The sequence below is a fragment of the Bison bison genome, unplaced genomic scaffold (genome assembly GCF_000754665.1).
Source record: "Bison bison bison isolate TAMUID 2011002044 unplaced genomic scaffold, Bison_UMD1.0 scf7180017864313, whole genome shotgun sequence".
Lineage (NCBI taxonomy): Eukaryota > Metazoa > Chordata > Mammalia > Artiodactyla > Bovidae > Bison > Bison bison.
Window position 1 is genome coordinate 1,086,441 of NW_011494885.1, and position 27,244 is coordinate 1,113,684.

The window sequence follows — 27,244 nt, forward strand, 5'->3', positions numbered from 1 at the left end:
GGGGCGGCAGGGGCTGCTGGAGGCGGGGGCTGCTTTGACTGCGGGAGCGAGAAGGTGCTGGTCAGCGGAAGAGATCCTTGCCCTAACTGCTCCCAGCCTCCCCTTTCAAAGAAAAGGGTCTGCCCTGCTCACCCGCTCTGCTGGAGGCTTTGAGAGGATGATGGGGGTTTTCTGCATGACCGCCGTGCTGGTCTCTTCGCTGCCATCCTGTGGTGAGGGAGGGCAGTTACTCAGCAATGATGCCCTGGACACTCGGTAAGTGCCAAGTGCCACTCTAAATGCCTTCAGACATGAACCCCTCCGAACCTACCAAGATAGCGCTGTCAGAGAGGTACCTTGAGCCCCACATTTTGAATGAAGTAACTGAGATCCAGAGAGGTTAACCGGCTTGCCCAAGGTCACACAGCCATTAAGTGGTGGAGCCAGATCCCAGTTCTGGATCTGGCTCCAGAACCACGCTGCCAGCTGCTCTGCTGGACAAGCCTGGGTGGGAGGAGCTGGGGCTCAGGAGAGGGAACCGCGTTCAACTTGGCCCTGGCTTTTGTTGGTCGTGTAAACCTGGACCAGGAACCACCCTCACTTAGGCCTGTGTGCTCATCTGGCGAATGGGGACAGGAACTCCTTCCTCACAGGACTGTTAAGAGGCTAAAAGACAGGACTCCCCAACTGTCCACGTGGCATCAGGCTCGTGGCAGGAGCAAGCTACCTAGAGCTGCTATCTGACAGCCCTGCGGTCCCCTTCTCCTCCCCAGACCTGCGAGCTGATTCCCACGCCTTGCCCTCTTCAGGCCTCTTCTGACTCACCCCAAATCTGTCTAAGAAAGGGGAGAGACCTGGGTTAGAGTCCTGTTCCTTCTCGGGTGCCCTGAGTAACCTTGGGAGGGGCCTGACCCCTCACTGGATCTGTTTCTTCACCCACATATTGAGGACACATTTAAATTCTGCTCACTCACTGGCCTATGACGGACAAACCAAAGGATATCCAAGTGCTTTGGAAAGAAGAGGTGAGGGGGATGTCCCTGGGGGAAAAGTGGTTAAGAATCTGCCTTCCAGTGCAGGGAGCGCATGTTTGATCCCTGGTTGGCAACTAAGCCCAAGTGCTGTAACTATGGCTCCCTTGGGCTTTCAAGACTGCATGCCACCAGGAAAGATTCCGTATGTTGCAACTAAGACCTGATGCGGCCAAGTAATTAAATAAATGAACTAAAAAATGAATATTAAAATAAAAAAAAAAAGAAGAGGTGAGGGTGGGGAGATGATGATGGATTGGAGACAGAGCCAGAAGGCACCTTGTACAGCAACAGGTGCAGGGCAGGGGGGGGGGGAGTGTCCATGATGAGGCCTGATGGGCTGTCAGTGATCCTGAGAGGAAGAGAAATGGCAGGAAGACACTCAGGTCAGCGGGAGATGTGGAGGCTGTGAGGAGTCCACTGGCCAGTTAGCAGACTGCAGGGCTCAGCAGCGAAGTCAGAGTCACAGACCAGAGATCTGGGAGTTGCCTGTTCAGGGACTGAAGCTGAAAGTTCAGGAAGATGGTAACGCTCCCCAGAAGGATGTGTGTGGGAGGGGAGACTGTTGTTACCACTTACCCTGAGACCCAAGGGAAGGAGCAAGAGCCAAGCTCACTGTGAAGAAATTTCCTTCATGTGTACCATTTTAGGGCTCAGAAACTGTCCCAACTGTTACCTTCTTCCACCTCCCCACAAACAGCCCTCAGAGGTGGGCAGGGCGCTGGATAAAGAACCTGGGAGTGTGGTTCTGGCAGTGAGAGGAGCAGGGTGGGGCGGGGCCCAGGCTGAAGTTCCCAAGTCCTGAATCCCAGGACAGGACAGTCTCTAGACTGGGCATGAGGGTGCTATGCCTTAGGCTCCCTTGGATTTGGGTTCGAGTTCTGGCTCCATAGGTTATTGACCTGTGACTTTGGGGATGTCCCTTCCCCTCTAAGACTCAACTCCTCATTAGTGAAAATCAGGTCAAATGTAGGCTCCACTTCACAGGGCAGCTGCAGGAGTTCAAGAAGAACCAAAGGACGGAAAGCACTTTGCAGAGCGCCAGCACACTGCTCAGCAAACAGAAATGGCCACTACAATTACACAACTCTGGAAGACAGGAGCTCTGGCACCTCTCAGCTCCAACTCCAGTGCCAATCCCACCGAGTTCAGTTCAGTTCAGTCGCTCAGTCTTGTCCAACTCTTTGCGACTCCATGAATTGCAGCACGCCAGGCCTCCCTGTCCATCATCAACTCCCGGAGTTCACTCAGACGCACGTCCATCGAGTCAGTGATGCCATCCAGCCATCTCATCCTCTGTCGTCCCCTTCTCCTCCTGCCCCCAATCCCTCCCAGCATCAGATCCAAAGTGCTTCCCAAGGCCGAGCAGGTCCCACATGGCCTGGCCCCAGTGTCCTCTGACCTCATCTTCTATCGCTCTCCCTTCTTCATCCACTGCAGTCACTGGTGCCCCCCAGGCTCCTCTTTGAACACACCAGATAAAGGCATCAGGGCCTTCACACTGGCTGTTTTTCTGTTTTGAAGGCTCTTCACTCAGACTCTGTCAGGGCTTGTCCTCTCACCTCAGGTCTCTGCTCATGAGTCAGCTCTTCAAAGAAGCCTCCTCTGACCACTTCATCTAAGACAGCCCCTTTATCGTTCTCTGAGGACCGTTCGTCTTGTCCACAGATACATCCCTGGCACAAGGCAGGCGCTTAACAAACCTTTGTGGAATGAGGAGACGCATGAACGCCGCCCTTGGACCCAGACACTCACCCGTCTCTCTCTTTCCCAGGGTGCGATGTAATCCCTCTCCCGACCTCCGGGCCCGGAGAGATTCTGGGGGCCGCCAGGGCCCGGCTCCTTCCAGCGCCGCCGCCTCTCTATCCCATAGAGCCCTGGTTGACTGTGCCCAGACTCAGACATGGTCACCTGCGGGGAGAATGAGGTTGATTCCAGGGTGAAGAGAGTCTCTCCTCACTCCATCTGGCTTACCCTGGAATACAAGAAAGCACATCCTTTCAAGAGAGCTCTGTGGCTGCGGCAGTGATTGCCAGTGGGCTCCCAGCATCCATGCTTCACTTCTTTCAAAGAAATAAAACCCGCAGTTCTGAGCCGGGTACATGCTTATCCAGGATACACTTCTCGGGCTGGTCTACAGTTAGGTGTGGCCATGTGACTAAATTCTTTCTGGTCAACAGTATGGCAGTAGAAGTGTGTTCTGGCAGCGCTGGGAAACTCTTCTTCAGAGATGCTGGCACATGCCGTTTGTCCCCTTCTCCTCCTGGCTGAAAGGATTGTGGGTCTGGAGGCTGGAGTTTAAGCAGCTATTTTGGCCTGTGAGGCAACTGAATGGAAAGAAGGCAGGACAGAACAAAACACGAGGTTCGGAGATTCCCTATTAACCTTAAACTGAACGTTAACCTTAAATTGGCTATCTCTGGATGCAGAGACAAATAATATCCCCTTCTCTTGAAGCCAAAACTATTCCCAACTACTAATCACTTTGCTCAGCATAAATAGTAACACATAGCAGGAGGGTCACATAAAGATGAGATATTGTTGTTGTTCAGTCGCTCAGTCGTGTCAGACTCTTCTGTGACTCCACGGACTGTAGCCCATCAGGTTCCTCCGTCCTTAGGATTTCCCAGGCAAGAATACTGGAGTGGATTGCCATTTCCTTCTCCAGGGGATCTTCCTGACCCGGGGATTGAACTCTCGTCTCCTGCATTGCAGGTGGATTCTTTATCACTGAGGCACCAGGGAAACCCCCCAAAATGGGACACACTCTTTCCCAAAGTGTAGCAAATCCTGTCCAAACATATTTGTAACGTGATTTCCAGTTTGACAACTACTCTTCTGATAAGCCAACAGCACATGTTTGGGGGGTGGGGGGGCTCCAATACTCAAGGACCCATTTTCATCTGGTGTCCCTCTACTTTCAGTGTGTTTACCTTCCATTTCTGATGGTCTGCCACCCCTCAAACTCCAAGCTCTCACCAGGGTCTAATCTAAGACATTATAAAAATATATGGTTACCTCCATGACCCACTCTCTAGCCCTGGTGGCTCAGATGGTAAAGCGTCTGCCTGCAATGCAGGAGACCTGGGCTCAATCCCTGGGTTGGCAAGATCCCCCGGAGAAGGAGATGGCAACCCACTCCAGTACTCTTGCCTGGAAAATCCCACAGACGGGGGAGCCTGGTAGGCTACAGTCCATGGGGTTGCAAAGAGTCAGACAGGACTGAGTGACTTCACTTTCTTTCTTTCTTTTATAGGTCCCTAGGGAGTTTATCCCAGAGAAGGCAATGGCACCCCACTCCAGTACTCTTGCCTGGAAAATCCCACGGACAGAGGGGCCTAGGGGGCTGCAGTCCATGGGGTCCCTAGGAGTCAGACACAACTGAGTGACTTCACTTTATTTTTTCACTTTCATGCACTGGAGAAGGAAATGGCAACCCACTCCAGTGTTCTTGCCTGGAGAATCCCAGGGACTGGGGAGCCTGGTGGGCTGCAGTCCATGGGGTGGCACAGAGTCGGACACGACTGAAGCGACTTAGCAGCAGCAGTAGCAGAGAGTTTATCCAGCTGTTTACACCTCATTCCAGGGAAATCTCTGAGTAGCTCACAGGGCCACAGCTGGTCTGCCTTCTGTTTTGGGGAATAGTTTTATTGAAATACGGCCACATCCATCAATTTATAAACAGTCTATGGCTGGCTTCTTGAAACAATGGCAGAGCAGTCCAGACTGCCGAGTTTAAAATAACTACCCTCTGGACCTTTACAGAAAAAGTATGCTGACCTTTGCTTAGCTCTTAGGTGCCTTCAAATCATTCTCTGAATCGCTCCACCTCCTACCCCATTACACAGTGACATTAACAGGTCTCTGTGTGAGACACTTTCGCTAGAACAGAAATAACTGTTTACTGGATGCAGGAGTAATTTTGCTAGCTAGTAATTTTGTCTAGCTCCTCTCCCACTGCTTTACATGACCTCTTCCCCAGCCACAAACTAGATGGAAGACTGCCTTCTGAGACAAAGGAGGGCAAGGCCAGTTTAAAGATGCTTATGGAAACTGATTCAGCACTTAAATGACTGTTTACAGTCATGGAGAGTCCCCTCAGAAACTGGGACTCTTGTGCAATTAAGGGTCTGTTTACACTTTATCCTGGAGACCTTCCCTGCACTTAAGTGTCTGTTTTCTTGTCTCAATGGGGATTCTGCCTGAGCAGGATCCTCTCCTATGCATGTTATTCTGGGAACTCACACAGAATTTGAGTCAATTCTACAGCCCTGAAGGGGAGTTCCCCAGAGTTTAAGAGTTCACCTACAAGTATTCTGGGGACTCGCAACATTGTCTCTAGGCTCCTCTGGGGATTCGACCCCCAAAAAAGTATAAAGCCAGTCTATTTGTGTTTATTTACAGGACTCTTAAGGCGACCTTCCAGAAATTAAGAGCCTAATTAAATTAAGGCTCTTTGAGGAACTTCCTCAGTACTCAGGCATCTCTTAACAAGCCCCTTTTGGGGGATCTCCCAGAATCAAAGTGTCCATCTCCAAGTTGTCTGGAGAGTCTCCCAATTCCTAACCCTGTATTTATGGTATAATGAAGCAACACCACCCCAGTACTTGAGTCTATTCACACTTTTTCTAAAAGACTCTCTAACAATTACATATATATGTACAGTCTTTTATATGGGGTCTCCCCTGGAACTAGAGTCTAGAATGTTTTACTCAGGGGACGTCCTCATAATTATGAATCTGTTTAGAAGCCTCCCACGGGAGAACCCCAGAACTTAAATTTCTATTTATGCAGTATCTGTTGTCATTTGGAAGACAAAAGTCAAGGATCCGTTTGCAGGCCCTCTACGAGTGTCCCCAGGACTTAAATTTCTCTTTGCACGTTATTAAAGGGATTTCGCAGTACTTTGCCGCTAGTTTACAGGCCCTCACTATTAATCGTCCCCCAGAACTGAAATTGCTATACACATATCATCTGTCGCCTCTCCACCGAACTCCCGCCAACCCAGCCAGCATTCAATGGGTTGCTTTAGCTGGGTACTCAGTGACACACAGCCGCCGGGAGTCCGGGCAGCCAGTTAGCGGTCGAGGAAGGGGCGGGCCCCGAAACACGCCCCGCGCCCCGCCCCGGTAGGGGCGCCCGCCTCGAGCGGACACGCGGGCCTCTTACCTAAGGCGGCTGCTGATTGGTTCCTGGGGCGCAGCGGGCTCTCCGAGATGGGGTAGGGTAGGGGTGAGCAGGGTCCACCGGAAGCCACCGGCCTGTAAATGGAGTCTGGGGGCCCAGGAGCGTCGCAGGAGAGAAGTAAGAGAACCGGTACCGGTCAACCCAGGACAGGGCGGGGCATCCCGGAAGCAGAACCGAAGGAAGGCCAGCCGGAGGGAGGAACAGCTGGATGAAATATCGCGAGGCCAAACTGAAATCGGGTCTCACGGGCTCGCGGGCTGGGCGCGCAAGAATCGAGCGTGAGCGCCAGACTGAGCATGCGTCGATGGAGGTGGCCTCAACGGGCTCGCCGATTTTGCTTTGGTGCGCGTGCGCGTCGCAGGGAGCATGCGTAGGCTTGCAGAGACGGGTGGGGTGGGGGTGGCGCCGAAGAATTTAGGTTCGAGTTCTTCCTCAGTAGTGTCGGCGAGACGCTGTGGGGTGAGACAGCAAGGGAGAATTTAAGTGTCCTGGGCTGACTGAGTGTTGAGAACACAGGGATGAATCAGACCTGGCGCATACGCTGGAAGGGATCCCGGCCTGTGGAAAGAGACTGTTGGGTAATCAAATCACTTAGGAAAGGGCGCGGGTCTTGAAGGTCGGGCAAGGACACTTCAGGCGAGGGAACCGGGGGAGAAAGGTCCAGCCAGACTGGCTTGGACTCCGGGAGTTCCACAGGTGAGAGACAGACTGGTGGGAAGAAGACCAGGTATTAAACCCTTCGCGAGCCGCGGTGGAGGAGGAATAGTGCTAAAGGTCGAAAATTCAAACGCCTGCGTGCGCAGCCCACTGCGCGCCAAAAAGGAATGCCAGGCGGAGCGTTGTCTGCAGAGGGTGCGTGCGCAGTCAGTCCAAAGGGCTCCGCGACTTAGATGGAGCTGATGGTTACCCAGGGGAACGCTAGATACTTCAAGAGAAAAGTGTATGTGTATTCATAGCTATGTAGATAAGTGGAGAATTTACCCTTTTTCATGTAAAAATTCTATTTGGACAGGGAATACATGTACTTTTTGACAAAATTCGAGCAGCCCATGGAGTACACGAGAAAAGTCTTTCTCCACGCTGGTTCCCATATTCCATTCCTAGTGCCCCGCTTCCCAGTGTCCTGGAGCTGCTGTTACACCAAAGCATTGGAGCTGAGAACTTGAGCCTGGCCAGGTTCTTTAACCCTTTCTGCCTTTTCGTCTGTTTCTACAGTGGAGGACTTCCCTGGCGGTCCAGTGGTTAAAACTCCATGCTTCCAGTGCAGGGGGCACGGGATGGATCCCTGCTTGGGAAACGAAGGTCCTGCATCCAGCTTTGCAAGGCCAAAGAAAGAAAAAGGGAGTGCTGGATCACCACTTCCCTGGTGGTCCAGTGGCTAATTCACTGCACACCCAATGCAAGGGACTTGGATTCCATCCCTGGTCAGGGAACTAGATCCCACATGCCTCAGCTAAGAGTTCATGTGCACCAACTAAGGTTTCCAAATGCCCCAATAAAGAGCAAAGGTCCAGAGTGCCACAACTAAGACCCAGTACAGCCAAATAAAGGTGCAATGGAGATGGACTTGCCTGGTGGCACAGTGAATAAGAATCCACCTACCAACGCAGGAGACACAGTTTGATCCTTGGGTTGGGAAGATCCCATGGAGTAGGAAATGGCAACACACTCCAATAAGCTTACCTGGGGAAAATCCTATGGACCGAAGAGCCTGGCAGGCTACAGTGCATGGGATCCCAAAGAGTGAGACCCAACGGAGGGGCTGAGCACTCATGCAGAGGGGTACTGTGTTATGATTTTGTGGTTTACAATGACAGTGATAGTGACTGAACTGCTCCCCTCCCCTCCAGGCCTCATCCCTGCTGCCATTTTCTCAGCACAGGTGGCAGGTGGAATTCTTGCTCCAGGCCGTTAACAGTCTGGGTGAAAACAACCATCACACAGGCTGAGTTGAGAGTCCTGTTGTTTATGATTCTCCAGACGATTGTGGGTGTTTGGCAGAGATACACATGACAGGACACCTTTGTGTTATGTCTGTCGGTATCCCTTTTTAGCATCTTCATCTGTTAGGTTGCATCTGTTTTTATTACCTGAATTTCTCAACCCCAGGGGAGCCTCCATGCCAGTTTCACCTCTGGGAAACCCTTAGAGGTGGAAGTTTGAGTTAAGGGGAAAGGAGAGGCTTGGCATTGGGCCGTGGGCCCACTGTAACCACCTTTCCTCCTCATTTAACACATGCAGAATACAAGTCTGAGAAGAAGGGCCTTACTGAAGCCCCCATAGCCAGGAGGCATCAAGGCCTGGATTCAAACTCCAGCCTGTCTCATTCTAGGGCGAGGCCATATTTTTTTCTCAGGCAATGGGCACCCTGCCTAGCGGTGAGTCACAGTTGAGCACCCAGAGAGCTGCCTTTGGTATTAGTAGGATGGTATGCAGTTGTGTGGATGTGCAGGATTTAACCATTGCCCTAGTGATAAACACTCAGGTTCTTTCTGAACTTTTGCTGTTACAAACATTCATCACAATGAATATTGTTGTACATCAGATTGCATGTAGGTGATAGTATTATCAATAGAGTACCTCATTTGAAGTAGAATTGCTGGGTCAAAGAGTACATGAACTGGGAATTTTAAGAGCCCTTTGCCAAATGATCTGTTCATTTCTCAAGGCACTTCTCTGTTGGTTTCATTCATTTGTTTATATCTAGTGAATGAATTCTAGAACTCTAGTCATCTGCCAGACGTGGTGTAAGTTGGAGATCCTGTAGTGCAGGGGTCCCCAACCTCTGGGATCTAATGCCTGATGATCTGAGCTGGAGCTCATGTAATAATGGAAATCCAGTGCGCAATACATGTAACACGCTTGAATCATTCCCAAACCACCCCATGCCATCTGTGGAAAAATTGTCTTCCACAAAACTGGTCTCTGGTGCCAAAAAGGTTGGGGACCACTGCTTTAGTGATAGGACAGAGCACCTGCCCTCCTGGAACAGATCTTCTCATGGGGTGGATGATGTCAGGTAAAAGATGCTTGGAAGGAAGAATCAGGATAAGGGAATTGAGAGTGACAGAGGTCACAGAAAGTGACAGGTCGTCGGGGAAGGCTCCTCTGAGAAGGTGACATTTGAACAGAGGCCTGAAAGATGGTAAGGGGATGAACCATAGGCAGATGCTGAAAAACAGATTGAACATCCCAAAGTGATAACGGACCAGGGTGTTCAAGGATTATCAAGTTGAAGGATTATCAGCCAGAGTGGCTGAAGCATAGTGAAATAGGGATAGGATTATTTAGGGATACAGCTATAGAGAGGGCCAAGTTACATGAGGCCTTGTAGGCCATGGTAAAGGCTTTTGAATTTACTTCTGAGTGAAACAGGAAGCCTTTGGAGCAAGGACCAGCGTGTTGTGATGTACGTTTTCTTAAGACTTTTACATTTCTGAACTATGAGACTGTTATGAACATGCAAAAAAGTTAAAGCAGTGCTGGTTGCCATGAGAAGAGTGGGCTGCAGCTGGGCAGCAGTGGAAGCAGGAGATGAGGAAGCCACTGTCCCTTCCCTGGGCGAGAGAGGATGATGACTCAGGAGGAGGGTTGTGAGAGGAAGCATGAATCAGGGATGACTTAAAAGTCATCCTGGAGGTTTGGGCTGACCCACTGGGTGAAGAGTGATGCTTTTTGAAGATGGGAACGAGCAGACTTGGTGGGACCAAGCTTTGAGGTGCACGTTGGTCCAAGTAAGTGGTCACAGTAGAGAGAAGCCAGCATTTGTAGATTCAGAATTTTTTTACTGACTTTTCATTGTGGAGTTTCAAAAACACACACAAAAGTTTTTCTGGTATGAAGAACTCGAAACCCACCACCCAGTATGGCCAGTCAGCCCATTTTACTTAACTTTTTTCTTCTGTTTTCTTTCTAATTTTATAAGTACACTTTCTCCTGGAGTTTCTGTTTTATTTTTTAAGCTTTTAAGCAGACTTTCAGATGTCCTGTCATTTTATCAATAACGATACAAGTATGCTAAATTTTGAGCTGTTAATATATAGATGGCATTTAAAGCCTGGGGATTTGCTGAAACCATCCAGACTGAGGGAGTAGATTGAGCAGAGACTGGGCCCTGGGCCTCCCACATTTAGGAATCAGAGAAAGGACCACTGTCCTAGAGAAGGAGCAGGAACATTAGGAGAGGTGATAACCTAGGGCCAAGGGAAAGAAGAGTTCCTAAAAGCTGGTGATCAACTGGGGAGCAGAGATAACAGAGCAGTAGCTGGAGGTAGATGTGGGTCCACCATGAAGAAAACATGGCTGTCTTATCTCCCAGTCTTGTTGCAGGATAATTGTCTGGAAGAGGATCAAGTGAGGGTCCTTGGCTTCACACAGAAAAGAATTCAAGAGTGAGCCATAGTGTAAAGTGAAAGTCAGTTTATTTAGAGAGAGACACATTCCGTAGTCAGAAAGGAGACCATCTCAGAAAGCAAGAGTGGCCAGTGGGTGTGGGGATGGTTAGTTTTTATGGGCTGGATAATTTCATAAGCTAACAAGTGGGAGTATTATTCCAACTATTTTGGGGTAGCAGCGAGAATTTCCAGGAATTGGGCCACCACCCACTTTTTGGCCTTCTGTGGTCAGCTTCAGAACTGTCATGGCGTGAGTGGTGTGTCACTTAGCATATGCTGATATATTACAATGAGCGTATAATGAGGCTCAGGGTCTAGGGAAGTTGTATCTTCTGTCATCTTGGGCCTAGTAGGCCTAGTTTTAATTGTATCATCAAGATCTGCATCATTCTTTTAAAGGTTGGGTCCTGTCCCCTTCCCTCCTGTCTTGGTCTCACTCTGTTGTGGAAACTTCTCAATACCGTAATAGAGAATCTATAAGGAAAAGTTTATAGGCACTTATTTTTCTTTATCTTTTTTTGTCTCAGTGTAACTTAAATGTGGCCAAGTGCAGAAAAGGGTCATTAAATGTTTACAAATATGTATATGTACTCATGTAACCACTAACCAGGTCAAGATAGAGAACATTTCTGAAACCCCAGAGATTTCTGATGGGCTGTTTCCCTGTCAGCTCCCCTGCTCCAGAAACAGCCTCTGATCTGATTCCAGTCATTACAGATGAGTTGCGGCTGCTCTTGAACTTGATAGAAATCTGACAGCAGGTCTTCTGGATTGTCTGCCTTCTTTAGCTCTTTGGTCTGTGAGAGTCTTCCCTGTTGTTGAGTGTATCAGGAGCTTGTTTTGTAAGAACTTGGAAAGGATTTCTACATGAAGGTTGTTTTACAATGTAGAAAATAAAGACTCAAGTTGAATTCCAGCTGCTTTGCAGTGTGGTGAGTACGTGGTGGGCTTTAAGGATAGTGGAGGATGGAAAGTGCTTAAAGTTCCGGGGGGCCAGTTTTAAGATGGGAGGAAAGACAGCATGTTTGTGTGCTGCTGGGAGGGACAGTGAAACCATGCCACTCAAACTGGAACTTGAACCCATGGGCCAGGACTCACACCCGGCCAAACCCAGACTGGGACTCGAACCCACGGTCCTTTAATTGAGATCCCACACCTGGCCTCAGCACTTAATGAAGCTCAGGTTCTAGATGTCCCCTTGCAGGAAGAATTCAGTGAAAGACAAAGTGACGGGTAAGAAATAGATTTATCTAGAGAGAAACACACCCCACAGACAGAACGTGGGCCGTCTCAGAAGGTGACGGGCCCTGGAAATTTTGGAGTTGTGAGTTTTTTATGGACTGGGGCTAATGAGTGGGAGGATTAGTCCAGCTATTTCTAGGAAGGGGCAGGGATTGCCAGGAATTGCACCACAGCCCACTTTTTGACCTTTTATCATTGGCCCTGAAACTGTCATGGAGCTGGTGGGTGTGTCGTTTAGCTCATGTATTACAGTGAGTGAATAATGAGACTCAGGTCTACTGGAAGTCGAGTCTCCAGCCATCTTGGCTCTAGTTGGTTCTAGTTTGTCATGTCCTATGGCAGTGTCTTTCTTTTAAAGGTTGCCCCCTGCCCCTTCCCTTCTATTTCAATAGCAGGGAAAATGGATGAGGGAAGAAACTTAGGACTCTGGCCCTTGAGGAAGTGAGAAAGGGCGCAGCCAGGGTACACCCTTGGCTGGACTAGAAGAAGGGCCAGTTCATTCTGGTAGAAGAAAGAAAAGACATTGCTTCCAAGTTGCAAAAGCACTCTCCTGGTTTTTACATGTTAGCAGCTGTCCCACACAGCAGAAAACCTAAAAACAAGTCTTTAGTCTGCAGTCTGGTATTGATGTAGATGATATGGCTTCCTTCATGGACCCTCATAAAGAACTGGAAAAATACTGGTGATATTTGTTCTACATGGGTGGGGAAAAGGGGACAGGAGAGTCCAGGAAAGATGACCAGTTTTGACAATTCTTGGGAAGAAAGAGGAGCCCTGTGGCTGGAGCAGCTGTGATACTTGGTTTATAATAAATATGGATTTGGTCTTTATCCCGGAGTCTGGCACAGAGCTCCTAAAACCTTTGGAACTTCCAGTGAAGAGAGTAATAAGGGTGTCTTTTGTAATGAGGTGGCTTTGCGAAGCATCTCGGTAATCTGAGGATAGGGGCTGGGTGCCAGGGGCCCCAAGAGGTGATTAGAGGTTTAGAACTTCCAGATCTACAGGAAGGGGAGAGGGGTTGGAGGTTGGATTAGTCACCAAAGTTTGATGATTTAATCAGTCATGGCTATGAAATGAAGCCTCCATAATAACCCCCAAAGGACAGGGCTTGGAGAACTTCCAGGTTGGTGAACACTTGGAGATTTGGGGAGAGCAGTGCCAAGAGAGGGCATGGAAACTCCCTGCCCCTTCCCCAACCCTTGCCCTGTGCCTCTCTTCCATCTGGCTGTTCCCCAATTACATCATTTTATAAGAAACCTATAATCCAGTAAATAAAATGTGTATCTGAGTTCTGTGAGTCACTCATTGAACCCAAGGAAGGGGCTGTTGGATCTGTACCCAGTTGGTCAGACACACAGGTGACAATCTGGACTTGAAATTGGCATCTGAAGGGGTAGGGGTTGGGGGCAGTCTTGTAGGACCCAACCCTTAACCTGTGTAATCTGATGCTGTCTCTGGGTAGACAGTGTCAGGGCTGAGTTGAATTGTGATGTCTGAGAATTGCTTGGGGGGAGGAAAAAAACCCAAACCACAACACTGGAATTGGGTGCAGAATCATTATCTGCTGTGACAGGGAGGGGATAGGGAGGCTGGAGGAGGGGTTGGGCCACAGCCTGAAGAGCACCCCAGGTGAGGCCTGTGGGGTGTTAACACCATTCTGTAGGGAAAAAGAACACAGCACTGGCTGATACCTGGAAGCCGGTACACACCAGGGTGCGCAGCAGGTTTCTTTTCAAAGTTCAGAATTGGGCAAAAGAAAATCAAGATGGGAAGGAAGAGTTTTTAGGGTCATGGAAACTTCAAGCTTGAGCTGAGTGGTATTTGCTCGGGTGAATGCATTTGTAAAAAAAATCTATTGAGGCTGCTTTTAAACTTTGTGTCATTTATGTAAAATAAATCTCAATAAAAGAAAAAATGAGTGGGGACTTGCCTGGCGGTCCAGTGGTTGAGAATCTGCACTTCCATTGCTGGGAGCATGGGTTCCATCCCTAGTGGGGGGACTAGGATCCCACATGCCGCAGGGCTAGGTCTAGGAGCTGGACTTTGACGGAAATACAGGTGGGAATCATGGCAGGGTTTTGAGCAAGGGAAGGGCCCGGTCATGTCTTGGATGGTGGCCCCAACCCCTGACTGGCCCTCGAACCCCAGTAATCCCCCAGCCCTTTCTGGACCCACTTTTCCCCACCCTGTCCTCTTACAGGCATGGAGGCAAAACCAAAGTAGGAGGGGGAAGTTGCCAAAATCACCGTGAAACCAAGTCCCTCGGGAGCAGAGCCCTCTGACTCATGCCTGCAGCCCCCACGCCGGTGCAGGGCAGTCAGGAAGTGGTGATGGTGTGAGGGGGTGAGCAAAGACTGCTGGAAGTGGGGCGTCGGGACCCGTGCTCCACAGTAAATGGCAGCAGAGTGGCAGGGGCAGATCCGAGCATTCAGAACGGCAGTGCTCTCCCGTGCTTTTAGTGCCTTAGGCAAAAAGCCCCTTCTCACCAGTGCCTACCTTGTCGCAGGAGAAACCAAGCCATAGAAGGTGCGGCGCTTCCGGCCACCCCAGGTAGGCAGTGTGTTCACTCAGTGGTAACTCACTGAGGCCCAGCATATGCAGGCCCTCGACAATGAAGACACAATATAGAGAGCAAAAATGAAAGGAGGGTATAATGATCCCTAAATGAATGAGCTGGCTGGCTAAGCGCTGGGCCTTCAGAGCCAGGCCATCTGGGTCAAATCCCAGCTTTGCCATCTCCTTGCTGCGGGTTCAGGTAGGGTTCTTAATCTCTGTGCCTCGGATTCCTCATCTGTATAATGGGACCAGTAATACCACCTTCTGTAGAGATTTTGTGAGATCATTTATATAAAGGATTTTTTTTTTTTTATATAAAGGATTTAATGTGGGACTTGGCACAATAAATATTACTGTGATAGAGACAGGTTCAGGGGGTCTGTGGGAGCTTCAGAGAGGGCTTCCTGGCAGAGGGGACACATAAGCTGGGGCCCAAAGGAGTTGGAAGGAGTTTGCCCAGTGAAGCCAAGTAGAACTAGGAAAGGGTGGTCCCAGTAAGGGATCTGGCAGCACTGAGGAGGGCTCACTGGAGGGGAGGGTGTTGGAAGTGTTCCTGTTTCCTCTGCCCCCCAGGTGGGCTGGTGTCCAGAGGAAGGGGCAGTGGGTGGGGCAAGCCCCAGTTTAGCTCTGGGGGCTGAGGGACGGGGCTGGCTGAGGACTTGCAGGGAAATCCAAAGATAGCTCAGCAGAGAAGGATGACTCGCAGCCCGGGCTTCCCCACAAGTCAAGGGAAGCGGGGATGAATCAGCCTCTCAAAGTGGAAGGCAGCGGCTGTGGGAAGTGAGATCCAGGTTCAGGATCCAAGGCCACTCTGTCTCTGACTCACCTCAAGCCAGGCTCAGTCTCAGGATGCACTGGGTGTGAAGCCAGACCCTTGAAGCCTTCCTCCTCTAGAAACTTCAGTCTCTGTATTTGTACAGTGGGGTGGGGCGGGGCAGGCAGAGGTGGTGGTGACTTACAAAATGGGACCGCAGAGCTGGGCATACAGGAGGACCTCCATAAGCGCCAGCCCCCTTCCCATTTCCTGGCCAAGTCCTAGCAGATACGAGAAATGAGTACAGGGGATAGTTTGGGGTTCCCGTTACTCTCCTGATGGACGAGTTGTCATCTGGGTTCTGGTGGGCTATGATTAGAGGGGGGCAGAGGAAAGAGCAGCCATATACTGATTGTGTCTGAAAATCAATAGCACTGATAAAAATGATTAAGTTATCTCTCATGAATTCTTACTAAATGCCCAACCCTCTGTGCCCCTCCCTGTGGGAAGGTGACCCCATCTCACAGGTGAAGTGAAATGTTCAGAGAGATGAAGCCACTTGCCCAAAGTCACACAACCAGTGGATGGCAGATCCAGGGTTTGAACCCCAATCTGTCTGAATTCAAAGCCCTTGCTCTTAGCCTAAGATCTGGGCTGGGGCAGGGGTAGGGACAGTGTTGAGGACTCTTCAGCTTACAGACCTGGGGAGGATACTTCTCGGAGCCTTCCTTTATAGTTGCAGAAGCTGGTTCAGCTGGGCTTCCTCGGCGACTCAGGAGGTAAAGAATCTGCCTGTAATGCGGGAGACTCAGGTTTGATCCCTGGGTCGGGAAGATCCCTGGGAGGAGGGCACAGCAACCCTCTGCAGTGTTTTTGCCTGGAGAATCCCTGTGGACAGAGGAGCCTGGAGGGCTACAGTCCATAGAGTCGCAAAGAGCCAAACAACTGTAGCGACTGAGCACGCAAGCAGGTTCAGACAGGGAAAGGGCCTTCCACTGGCTGACCTGCCTGTTTGGAGTGTGGGTGTGTTTAGAAAGAAACAACAACTTCTGGCTTTGTTTAACATTTATTGCAAAGTATAAGAGCAGAGACTGGTGGGCTGCACCCTGGCCCCTCCCATCTTCTCCCACCAGATAGTTCTCTGCACCTCTGGAGAAACAGTGTCCTCCTCGCTCTACCGCCAGGGGGCGCTGCCTCCTGCCTCGTCCCGGCTTCGGGCCTGGTTCCTTTAGCTCTGCCGGCCGGCCGGCGGGTCACTGAGGCAGCCCTGGATCCTGGACCCTGGGCCTCTGGGACCCAGGAGTCCCGGCCCCCAAGCACCTCCACGTCCAACTGAAAGCTGGTGGCCATCTACAGCAGCAGAGTGAGGATGTTTTTGTCGAGGGTATGTGGGGCAGGGGTGACCGTTTTCCCATTTGGGGCCTTGGTGGGGGGTGGGCCACGGCCTCCCTCCTTAATCCAGCATCCCCTCCGGCATCCTTCAGCATCCACCATCCAAGGTGGGGCCCCCAGCAGTCCTCACACTTAGGGGGGCTTTATATGTGCGGCTGGGTCAGGAGTAGCAGAGAGAATGTCCTTGACCTCAATCCTGGGGAAGGGTAGCCTCGTTCTTCCCAGATGGGTCCTGGGGAGACGAACAGAGAGTTGGATAGAAAGGCAGGCCAGACACCAGAGGAAGAGACAAACCAAGCAAAGAAAGAGGGCGGGGGGCGGTCCAGCCCCAAACCTGGTGTCCCTCACTGCAGGCAGAGCCAGAGCAGAAGAGATCAGGTGGCCTCAACTCCAGCCCCTCCGTCCCCCTCCCCTTTAGCCACATGGGGTGCTGGCCACAGGGCACCCTTCCTCCAGGAGGTTCTCTTGCCCAAGTCCCAGCCCCCTCACCAGCTACGTGGCCTCCTGGCTTGGTTCTGGAAGCTGCCGCGGCCCCAGCGCAGCGCTGAGCAACTCGCTCAGGGTGTCCAGCCTCCCTGCTAGCGCGTCAATCTGCTTCTCCAGGGCCTGGTGAGAGCTGCTCAGACGGAGCTGCAGGTCGCACAGGATCATGTGCATCTGGGCAGAGGTCAGAGGAATCAGGGGGCTGGGGGAGACTCCCTCCCTGCCCTGCAGAGTAAGGCAGTGGAACCAGCATTTCCTAAGTCCTTACAGGCCCAGGAGATTATCCTCAATAATAACAGTTACCATTTATCAACCACCTGCCCAGCGACTAGGCCACATGATCCTCATATGCAGTTTAAAATCCTCCTAAAAGTGTGGGAATGGGAATCCTGTTTCCATTTTTAACAGCTGAGGAAACAGGCCTGGAGAAGATAAGTTGACATGCCCAAGGCAGCCCCCGGATCAGGGTGACCCGAGAACGTAGTGGGCGCTCACTTAGATCTTTGTGGCCTTGATGGCCGCCTGACTTTAAAACCCACAGAGCGCTTTCTCTGCCTTCTCAAACTAGGATTCACAGCTTCGTCCTTCAGGGCGTGGGAGCTTTCTATGAAAACTCTTGACTTCCGCGTTTGGGGCCAGGTGGCTAATCTTAGAAATCACGACCTGCCAATTCCGGCAGATCTAGGCCACTGCCATGCAGTTTAGGGGCCCGGCACCTGCGGCTGTGTTTACCATGGCATCAGGGCCCAGGGCCACTGTTTGAGTTGTCGCGGGCTAATGAGAAAAAAGCAAAGGCTACCGGATAAGCAAGAGGAGCTGCTAACCAAGCCAGTGGGGCGCGACATCACTGACCCTGAGCACTTCAGAGTCAAGGAGACCCAGCAGAAGGAGGGCAAGCCCTCGACCAGGCAAGCCTGCCCGGCGCTCCTGGCCACCTTCCTCCTCTTCATAGCAGCAGCACAGATTGAGTTTTCCCGGAACAATGTCACTCGTCTGTATGTTGGTGCTGTTAATTCACATTTTATTGCTTTGCACTTTGTGTTTGAACTTTGTCTGTCAATTTGCTTTGGTTTTATGGTTGTATAAGAGTCATAGTTGAAAGGAATTTTATATCTACCCACATGTAGGGAACTTGATAATGGAAATAATTTCACATCAAACACTGGAGTTCTTTGCACAAGTAAGTTCCTTAAGCTTCAAAGGAAGCTGCACCTTTCACGAGAAGCTCTATTGCATCATTCACTTATTCATTTGTTTGTTCCTTCAACCACAAGAGCTTTCTTGAGTGCCCGTGTGTGCCAGCGTCCCTGATTCCAGGCCTAGAGTGCCTTACCAGCCACCCCTACCTCCCTCTTCTCCTAGACCCCCTCTCACAGGATCCCAGTACCTTGGAGATGTCCACCATAGAGTTCACTTGCTCCCGGAGCTTTCTGTGTTTCAGCCGCACCTGGCGGAACCTGGGGGTTAAAAAGAACAGCAAGGGGTGGGGGTCAGAGCGGCCCTAGCACAGGGGTGGGATGAGGGGAGGAGAGACTCACAAAGATAAGAATATAATGAGGAAAAGTTGCCAGAGAACTGAAGGGGTGGGAGTGAGTGGCTGCACCCATGAGCCCATCTCCCACATAGAGAACCAGGTAGCCAGACCCACAGGCACTCTGAAACATGCAGACGAAACCATCACACACACACACAGTCACTGTGATGTCCAGGTGGGCATCTGTTTAGTGGGACCACACGCAGGCATCCTGACCTGGGTATGCATTCATACTCACACACGGACACACACACACACTCACACCCTGCAGAGAGGTGTAGACTCAGACAGGGCTGTACACGGCGTGTGCACACACAGAGGTCCTCACCTGTTGATGGCAGCCAGCAGCCGGCGCTGGTGCTTGCGGGCGGCTCCAGACTCCTTCCTGCGTGTATGTTTGTACAACATCCAGGACTCCTGCAGCACTCGGGCAGCTGACTCCCTCATCTGGGTGTGGGGGGCACAGTGTCAGGGGAGATGGACTCCCTAGGGCTCTGGGAGGAGGGGCTGGGGGCTTGGACTGCTGGGTCTGAGAGAGGGTGTGTTCTGGGTGCTGGAGGCCCCCCTCACCTCTTTGGCATACTGAATATCCATCATGAAGTTGTGCACATGCTTCTCTGCCTTATTAAACTCCAGCTTCCGGGCCACCACGGCCACCAGCAGGGCTGTGCAGCAGACCCCCTGTGGGCACAGCAGGTGTTATGACACAGGGGCCCTGGGGCTCTGAGTGCCAGCTGTGTGCCACCAACTCTCTCCATCTCTCCTTGAACCCTCCCAACAGCCACAGCTGGCAGGCACCACCCTCCTAGTTGACAAACAAGCAAACCCACTGGGAGAGAACCAGGGTCCCAGAGGTCCCAGAGGTGGAGCTGAGGTCAAAATCACACATCTGAGTGCAACAACCGGGCATGGTGTTTTAACCTCACCATGTCCTGTTTTGTTAAGGGTGTGATCGGAGATGGGGGAGAAGGGCTGGTGCTGGGTGATGGGCAGACCTCAGGCTCCGGCAGGACCCCTGCCTCTCCACGTTCCAGTCGGCCATCAGGTCATCAGGGGTGTTCTTCCCCCTCCTCCCCACCCCTACAGACGCTGCCCAGCTCTGGCCACATCTTCTCCCTCCTGGACAATTTCTAGCCTCCCCTTCATCCCACCCTGACCCAGCTGTGACCCTGACCCCCTCACCCTAATCTCCTTCTGGACTCCCACTGCCCCAGACTTCTTAGCCCGGCTCTCAGGGCCTGCTAAGGTCCAGGCCACTCCTTCTTCTCTGCCCAGCCTCCCTCTCAGGCAATTCATCCTTCACCTGCCTAAGCACCTTGTTCCAAACCCTCACTCTCATCCCTTCCTTCTCGAGGCCTCTGATCCATCAAGGCCCCATCAAATCCCGACTGCCCTGTACCACCTGCTCACTGTCCCTGAAGTTAGAATGAATCGTCTGAAGTCTGTTCCCATCCCATTCTGTTTCAGCTCTTGACCCTCGGAACAATTTACTAGCTACAGGGACCACTTGGGTTCCAAGCCCAGCTTGGAGCAAGTTATCTAATCTCAGTGCCTGAGCTTCTTATTTGTGCAATGTGCACGCCCTCACAGAATTACTCCAGGGATTCCGTCAGTTAGCACCTTGAGAGCAGAGCCTGGCAGAGTACAGACCCAATAAAAGTTAGCCATTATTATTTCATTGCACCTGGAACCTCTCGGCCGGGAGTAGGCTGTGAACTCTAGTGCAAAGCTAGTGCAAAACTCACCATGAGAGAGCCTTCTGTCTCAGGTTCTCCCTTTCTCAAATGAGGGAGGAGGTCCCAGGCAGCCCTGAGGGCCTCTGACCCTTTGGGAGTGTGTCCCTGGCTGCATCCCTGCCCCTCTTTCCTAGTCACAGAGACTCACCACTGTGTGTGTGTGTGTGTGTGTGTGTGTGTGAGCCACATTTCCCTGCCACCCCATGCATCACCTGTGGACCCAGGACTCGGGGGTTCAGCATGTCCTTCCTGGGACAAATCAGGGCTGGGGGCTGTTGGCTTGAATTCCTGAGCTTGAAGGGAGCCAGATCTCATAGGGAGGTGGAGGCCAAGGCATTGGGTGCTGGGTCTACGAAGGGAAGGGGGTGGGTGTCTAGATTCAGAGGGAGGCTGACTCTGGGGTACAGGCTCGGGTCTAAGGCTTAGGGAGCCCTCTGTCTCATCCTTGAGGGCACAGGAGCTAGGATAGCAGACAGCCACATGCTTGGAACCAGCTACAATAACAGCTTCCCCATTGCCACCCCTGACCCATTTTCTGAGCCTTTCTTATGCTTGAGACCCTTTGTGTGCTGTGCTGTGCTATGCTCAGTTGCTTCAGTCATGACCAACTTTTTGCAACCTGTCAGGCTCCTCTGTCCATGGGATTCTTCAGGCAAGAATACTGGAGTGGGTTGCCATGCCCTTCTCCAGGGGATCTTCCTGACCCAGGGATCGAACTGGTGTCTCGTGTCTCCTGCATTGCAGGCAGATTCTTTACCCACTGAGCCACCTGGGAAGCCCTTTTGAGACCCTTTACATGGTTTAATTCATTTAGTCTTCTCAGGAGCTCCTTGAGCAGTACACTGGTATCATCATCCCCATTTTATAGATGAGAAAACTGAGGCCCAGAAAGATTATATGGCTTACTCCCAGCTAGGAAGTGGCAGAAACAGAATTTGAACTTGAGAAGCCCGAGCCCACAGGCAAGCTCCTGATATCTATATGCAATAGCCTTAATGGAGACTGGGAAACTGGATCCCTGGGTCCTGAAGGAACCTGGAGCTGGGAAACCAGGTACCCTGAGTCCTAGATGATTGAGAGGGTAAAGAGGGGAGAGAGCAAGATCCTGAGCCTTGGGGGAACTCAGGGCTGGATTCCTGAATTCTGGGAGGAAAAAGGGAAAAAGTACTGGGAGGTTCCCAAGGAGGATGAGGTCTGGGGTGCTAGATTCCAGAGAGAGTTAGGGCTTTAGGGGATGGATTCCTGGGATTTTCAAAGGAAATAGGGCTGGTGTCTGTGTTCTGAGCAAAGATCCATGTAGTCAGAGCTATGGTTTTTCCAGCAGTCATGTACAGATGTGAGAGCTGGATCATTAAGAAGGCTGAGAGCTAAGAATTGATGCTTTTGAACTGTGGTGCTGGAGAAGACTCGAGAGTCCCCTTGGACAGCAAGATCAAGCCAGTCAATCCTAAAGGAAATCAACTCTGAATATTCATTGGAAGGACTCTTGTTGAAGCTGAAGCTCCAATACTTTTGATCACTGGATGGGAAGAGCCAACTCATTGGAAAAGACCCTGATGCTAGGAGAGACTGTAGGCAATAGGAAAAGGGGACAACAGAGGATGAGATGGTCAGATAGCATCACCAACTCAATGGACATGAATTTGAGCAAACTCTAGGAGACAGTAGAGGACAGAAGAGCCTGGCATGCTACAGTCCATGGGGTTGCAAAGAGTTGGACATGACTTAGCATCTGAACAACAGCAACGACTGTGTCCTGGACAGGCAGTGAGGCTGTAGGGGTCCAGACACCCATGTTTCCTGGGGTGTCCCTGAGTGCTTCAGTTGGCTCCATGGTTTCCTGGGGCCCGGGGGATGAGCAGTGTGCAATACAGGAGTCCCTGAATGGATGTACTCACCATGACGCCAGTGCAGAGGCAGACAATCTTGCCCCACATGGTGCCTGGCACCACATCACCATAGCCAATGGTCAGGAATGTGATGGGGATCAGCCACAGTGTGTCTGAAAGGTGCCCAGTGGCATTCACGGCCTGCCTATAGGGGAAGAGCGGGTTAGTTCTGGGGTTCCTGTGGTGTTTGATACCCTCTTTCTTAGCACACACCCACACTCAAAAAAAGCACTCAAAGCTTGCCTGGCTTTGGCAAGCCTGCCTGGCCTCCTCTTTGCTGTGTGACCTAGACAAAATGCTCAACCACTGTGGGCTATGGGCTTTGAACCTGGATCCTGTCAATTCCAAAGCCCATTTGGTTTCAGCTAGGCTACCAGGGCTGCTGCATTTAATGTGGTTGAGGGGTTGAAAGGGGGAAGAAACCCAACCTGAAGTTCACTTGTCAGTCCCTGGCAGGGAACTGCCTCCACCCAGAGAAAGAGTGGGTTTTCTGATTTCCACAAAGATTCTATGTGGCCTAGAGGTGGCTCTGTCAGGACTAAAAAGATGGGACTCTAAAAAGGCTTGGGCGAGGGGATTCTCTTCTTTCCCCACACTTCATGGAAGGGGATATTTAGGTCTAGTCATAGAAAGGACTGAAAATCAGGATGTGTCTAACTCTGACCCATAGTTAGGCCAGAGCAAAGAAAGCATCATTCACCAGGGTCCCAGAAACCTCAAAACCACTAAGTTAGTGCCCTGAGGTGGGGACTGAATCTGTATGGTTAAGCCCCACCCCCTTCATCCCAAAGTACACTCAAGTTTGTGGACTTCGCCTTTCAGAGGCTCAGAGAGGAGAAATCTCAGGGCAGATGGTCCCATTCTCTACCTCCCCTCAAGAATCCTTTGCTCGATGTACTAAACTAGAGGTTCTCAAACTTGGGCCAGCATCAGAATCAACTGTTAAAAACAGATTGCTGGGTCCCGCCCATTAGAGTCTTGGATTCCATAGATATGGGTGGGGCCTGCGAATTTGGATTTGCAACCAGTTCCCAGGAGATAGAGAGCATACTAAAAAGCAGAGACATTACTTTGCCAGCAAAGGTCCGTCTAGTTAAAGCTATGGTTTTTCCAGTGGTCATGTACGGATGTGAGAGCTGGACTATAAAGAAGGCTGAGTGCTGAAGAATTGAGGCTTTGAACTATGATGTTGGAGAAGACTCTTGAGAGTCCCTTGGACTGCAAGGAGATCCAACCAGTCCATCCTAAAGAAATAAGTCCTGAATATTCATTGGAAGGACTGATGCTGAAGCTGAAACTCCAATATTTTGGCCACCTGATGCAAAGAACTGACTCATTGGAAAAGACCCCGATGCTGGGAAAGATTGAGGGCAGAAGGTGAAGGAGACGACAGAAGATGAGATGGTTGGATGGCATCACCGACTCAATGGACATAAGTTTGAGTAAACTCCAGGAGTTGGTGATGGACAGGGAGGCCTGGCATGTTGCAGTCCATGGGGTCACAAAGAGTTGGACACAACTGAGCAACTGAACTAAATCCAGGAGATGCTGCTGGTCCCAGAACCACTGGCTAAGATTACCCCTAATTTTTTTTATCTGTAAGATAAATGGGGCTTCCCTGGTGGCTCAGTGGTAAAGAATCCACCTGCTAATGCAGGAGACGTGGGTTCAATTTCTGGATTGGGAAGATCCCTGGAGAAGGAAATAGCAACCTACTCTAGTATTCTTGCCTGGGAAATCCCAGGGACAGAGGAGGCTGACAGTCTACAGTCCATGGGGTCGCAAAGAGTCAGACAGGACTTGGTGACTAAAACAACAACAAAGATAAGTGGAGGCCCTGATGGGGTACAGTTCCAGCATCAGGTCAGAGTCCAGCAGGCAGCTGGGAATTTCTTCCAGGGCAGCCCTGGGGTGGTTAGGAGCACCTACCAGTGCATCTGTGCTTATTTGGAAAGGCAGAAAGTCTCCTTCCTTCAAAGCAGGTGCAACCGTTGGCCAGCCAGGCCCCAGGGCCTGCATTATACCTGGATTCCGGAGGCAGGAGAGATTTGAGGCAGGAAGGGCGGGGCTTCCTAGGGTATATGTGTGTTGGGAGGTTGGGGTGGGGGAGACAGGAGGCTGCAAGTGGACGAAAGGCTTTGGGGCTGGTCTGTCTCGGTTCTTCCCACCCCGCTGCATAAGAGTGTGGACAGATAGCTTTCTCCACGGCTTGGTCCCGGGGAGTCCTGATCTGCACCACCGTGCAGGGCAAGCGTGGTTGTAAGCGGCTCCTCCAGAGGCTTCAGGTACCCTCCATCCCCACCCGCCCTGGCACCCTCACCTCTCGGCTACCGACAGCACCCAGGCGGTGGTGAGCCAGAGGCCAAGCGTGAGGCAGAGCAGCAGGCGGCCGGGTTGCGTGTTCATGTACAGCTTGGCCACGAACCAGTGGCGGAAGCGGACCTGGTTGAGCGCGCCGATGCTGCGGTAGGAGGCGTTGAGCAGGACGCCGCTGCGCAGGAGCAGGGCGCGGGGCACCAGGTACAGGCGCAGCAGCATGGCCAGCGACAGCAGCGCCTCCCCCTGGTCCAGGAAGCTGGGCCAGGACTGCGTGGCCGCGGTCTTCGGGAACCCCGAGCTCAGCACGCACTGCGGACCCGGCACCGGCGGCGGGTGCAGCCCGCACACCACCAGCTCCAGCACGATCTGCGCCACCTGCCGCCCGGTCAGCGCCACGCGCCAGTCCCGGAGCCCGTTGTCCGTCATGAACAGCTGCGGGGAGGAGGACGGTCGGAGAAGGAGGGAGACACGCGAAGGTCAGGCGCCAGCTCCCCAGCCTGCGCGAGGAGATAAGGGGGGCGCACCCGCGGGGCCGCATAGGGAGGCAGATAGCGCAGGGCCTGGGGCCGGGAAGGGTGGGGAAGGGACACGGCAGGACCAGAGGAAGACATCTCTCCGCCTTCACTCCTGTGTTCCGTGCAGCCTACTTCCAGAACCTCCAGCCCAGGAACACTTATTGAGTGCCTACTGTGTGCCCGACGTTGAGATATGTTGGGGATATGGGTGAACAGGACAAAAACGCCTTCCTCCCTGGAGCCTACATTCTACATCCGCGGAGCCAGGCCTTACTCCTGTCTCTGGGGACCCAGCAGTGTAACGGGCATCATCCCATTACAGTGACAATAGCCAACACGTGCGGGGCACCTGGGGGGTGCCCGGCATTGCGGTATCCTCTTTGGTGTTGTGACTCCTGGAATGCTCACAAGACAGTGAGAATGAAGGTATTCCTACTCCCACTTTATAGATGTGGAAACTGAGGCCCAGGGCGCTCAGGTGCAGCTGCACAGCTGGGCTACGAAATCAGGCCGCTTAACTACTTGAATGACTGCTATGAATAATAAGGTCTACTTCTTACTGAGTTTGTCTTGTATGCCAGTCTCTGCAAGGGGCATACCACACTCGGCCAATAACCTCTGTTTTATACGCCAAGTGTTGGGGCAAGGATCTAGGGGTATGGAAGATGGGAGGAGAGGGGAAGGGGTGGGTGTGGAGCCCAGTGTGGATTGAGACATGCGATGGGAGGGGGGATCCATGTGGGGGAGAGGGCGCCCTTCCATGTGATGGGAAGGGCGCCTGGATCTGGGGGTCATTGGCACAGAGGTGGGGAGCTCAGGCATGGGGAAGGACTTCAGGCACATAACTAGGATCTGAGTTGTTGGGACCAGAATAGGTGGGGGCCCAAGGGTTGAAGAAGGGAGATCTGGGAGGCTGGGCCTGGTATGAGGTAGCCTGGAGCTAGAGTGGACAGAGAGGCCTGGGGGTGGGAACTCTCGGCACCTACAGGTGTGCCTGCCAGGTGAGTCAGAGGGCAGCAGGTGGAGGAAGGTCAGGGCTGCTCCGGGAGGCTCTGTCTGTTGTCCACGGTTCATCCCCTCCAGGTAGATCAGGGCGTGGATGCATCTCAGGGTGGAGGAAGCTCATTACTCAGCTCAGCAGGCTGGAAAGTGTGAGCTGACAGGGCGTGGTGGGGGCTTAGGGGAGCAAGAAGGGGCTGGGGGGGGGGCCTGCCCTACCTGGACCTCTTTGGCGTGAAAGGCCACGATAAGGGAGAGGAGCAGGAACGTGGAAATGCTGATCATGCATTTAACCAGGAACAGGTAGAGCACCCACTGTTGGGAGGGAGAGAGAAAGGGGTGAGATCCTAGGTCTCCACCTGCTCTGCCCCCTCTACCCTCCTCCCAAACCACCATCCCTTCTCCCTTCCCACTGATTCCTAGCCTCCTAACCCCACGTCCAGTCCAGCCCTCTACTGATGCCTCCAGGTCTGAGGAAGCCTCAAAACTGTCATCGGGTCCCCAAGGAGAGCACCCTCTTCCTTCCTAAGGGGACAGCCCTGGCCCAGATGCAGGGTTCACCCTCCTCCTCAGCCTCTCCTAAGACCACACCCCTGAGAGAAGACCTCAAAATGCACATTCCTTCCTAACTGCCGCGTATGGATCCCCATCGAAAATAGTTCTCAGTTGGCGGAGGGGTGTCTAGAAACAGATATTTAGCCTCTAAAGAGTGTCCCTCCTCTTCCCTTCCTCCCCAGCTGGTCTCTGCCCTAGAAAGCAACTTCAAGTCTCCCCCCACCCCAGCAACCCAATTCCTAAGGAGCCTAGAAACTGGTACTCAGTCCCCAAGGAATGAATGACACCCTCCCTTGCCCTCATTCAGGAGCTGGGTCCCTGAGACCCCAGCCCCAGCTCTGAGAAAGGCCTCCAGTCCTGCCCAGAATGGCCTTTCTCCCCCCTCCCTCCTGCCCTCTCTCCTGGCTCCAAGCCCAGGGCAGATCTGGCCGGAAGCACATGGCCTCCAGAAACCAGGGGAAGTTTTTTTCCCTCTCGTTGTGCGTCTATACCTTGGAGGAATCTAGAATTCTTAAGGGAGAGATTTAGAGGGGAATGGGACTGCTGGATTCCCTAGGAGGGGGTGCCTGCCTGGAAGGTGGTGTCGGGGGAAAGGGCCACCTGGGCGCCCGCAATGAGCTCAGCACCTGTTTCTTCTAGAACACTGCCAGCTCTCCCCGCCGGCCAGGGCCCCACCTCT

General features: G+C 52.1%; 2 protein-coding genes across 3 annotated transcripts in view; both read right to left on the reverse strand.

Annotated features, from left to right (window-relative positions):
• The window catches only part of SMG9 (SMG9 nonsense mediated mRNA decay factor), a 21,644-nt gene extending 14,244 nt beyond the window's left edge, over positions 1–7,400 (reverse strand). The window contains exons 1-4 of the mRNA XM_010852679.1: positions 6,180–7,400; positions 2,766–2,921; positions 133–207; positions 2–38 (exon numbers count right to left, since the gene is read on the reverse strand). Of these exons, the coding sequence (XP_010850981.1) occupies positions 2–38; positions 133–207; positions 2,766–2,915 (262 nt within the window). The 5' untranslated portion in view covers positions 2,916–2,921; positions 6,180–7,400. The remainder of the gene's footprint in view (position 1; positions 39–132; positions 208–2,765; positions 2,922–6,179) is intronic.
• An 8,790-nt stretch (positions 7,401–16,190) lies between these two features.
• Positions 16,191–27,244, reverse strand: part of KCNN4 (potassium intermediate/small conductance calcium-activated channel, subfamily N, member 4) — a 15,925-nt gene continuing 4,871 nt past the window's right edge. Inside the window, exons 2-9 of one of the 2 annotated variants that reach the window (XM_010852557.1) lie at positions 26,230–26,325; positions 24,498–24,928; positions 22,187–22,322; positions 19,123–19,233; positions 18,881–18,999; positions 18,406–18,475; positions 17,025–17,192; positions 16,191–16,767 (exon numbers count right to left, since the gene is read on the reverse strand). In XM_010852557.1, coding sequence (XP_010850859.1) covers positions 17,028–17,192; positions 18,406–18,475; positions 18,881–18,999; positions 19,123–19,233; positions 22,187–22,322; positions 24,498–24,928; positions 26,230–26,325 — 1,128 coding nt within the window. In that variant the 3' untranslated portion in view covers positions 16,191–16,767; positions 17,025–17,027. Of the gene's footprint in view, positions 16,768–17,024; positions 17,244–18,405; positions 18,476–18,880; positions 19,000–19,122; positions 19,234–22,186; positions 22,323–24,497; positions 24,929–26,229; positions 26,326–27,244 lie in introns of both variants that reach the window. The other variant, XM_010852556.1, reaches the window with a different exon arrangement.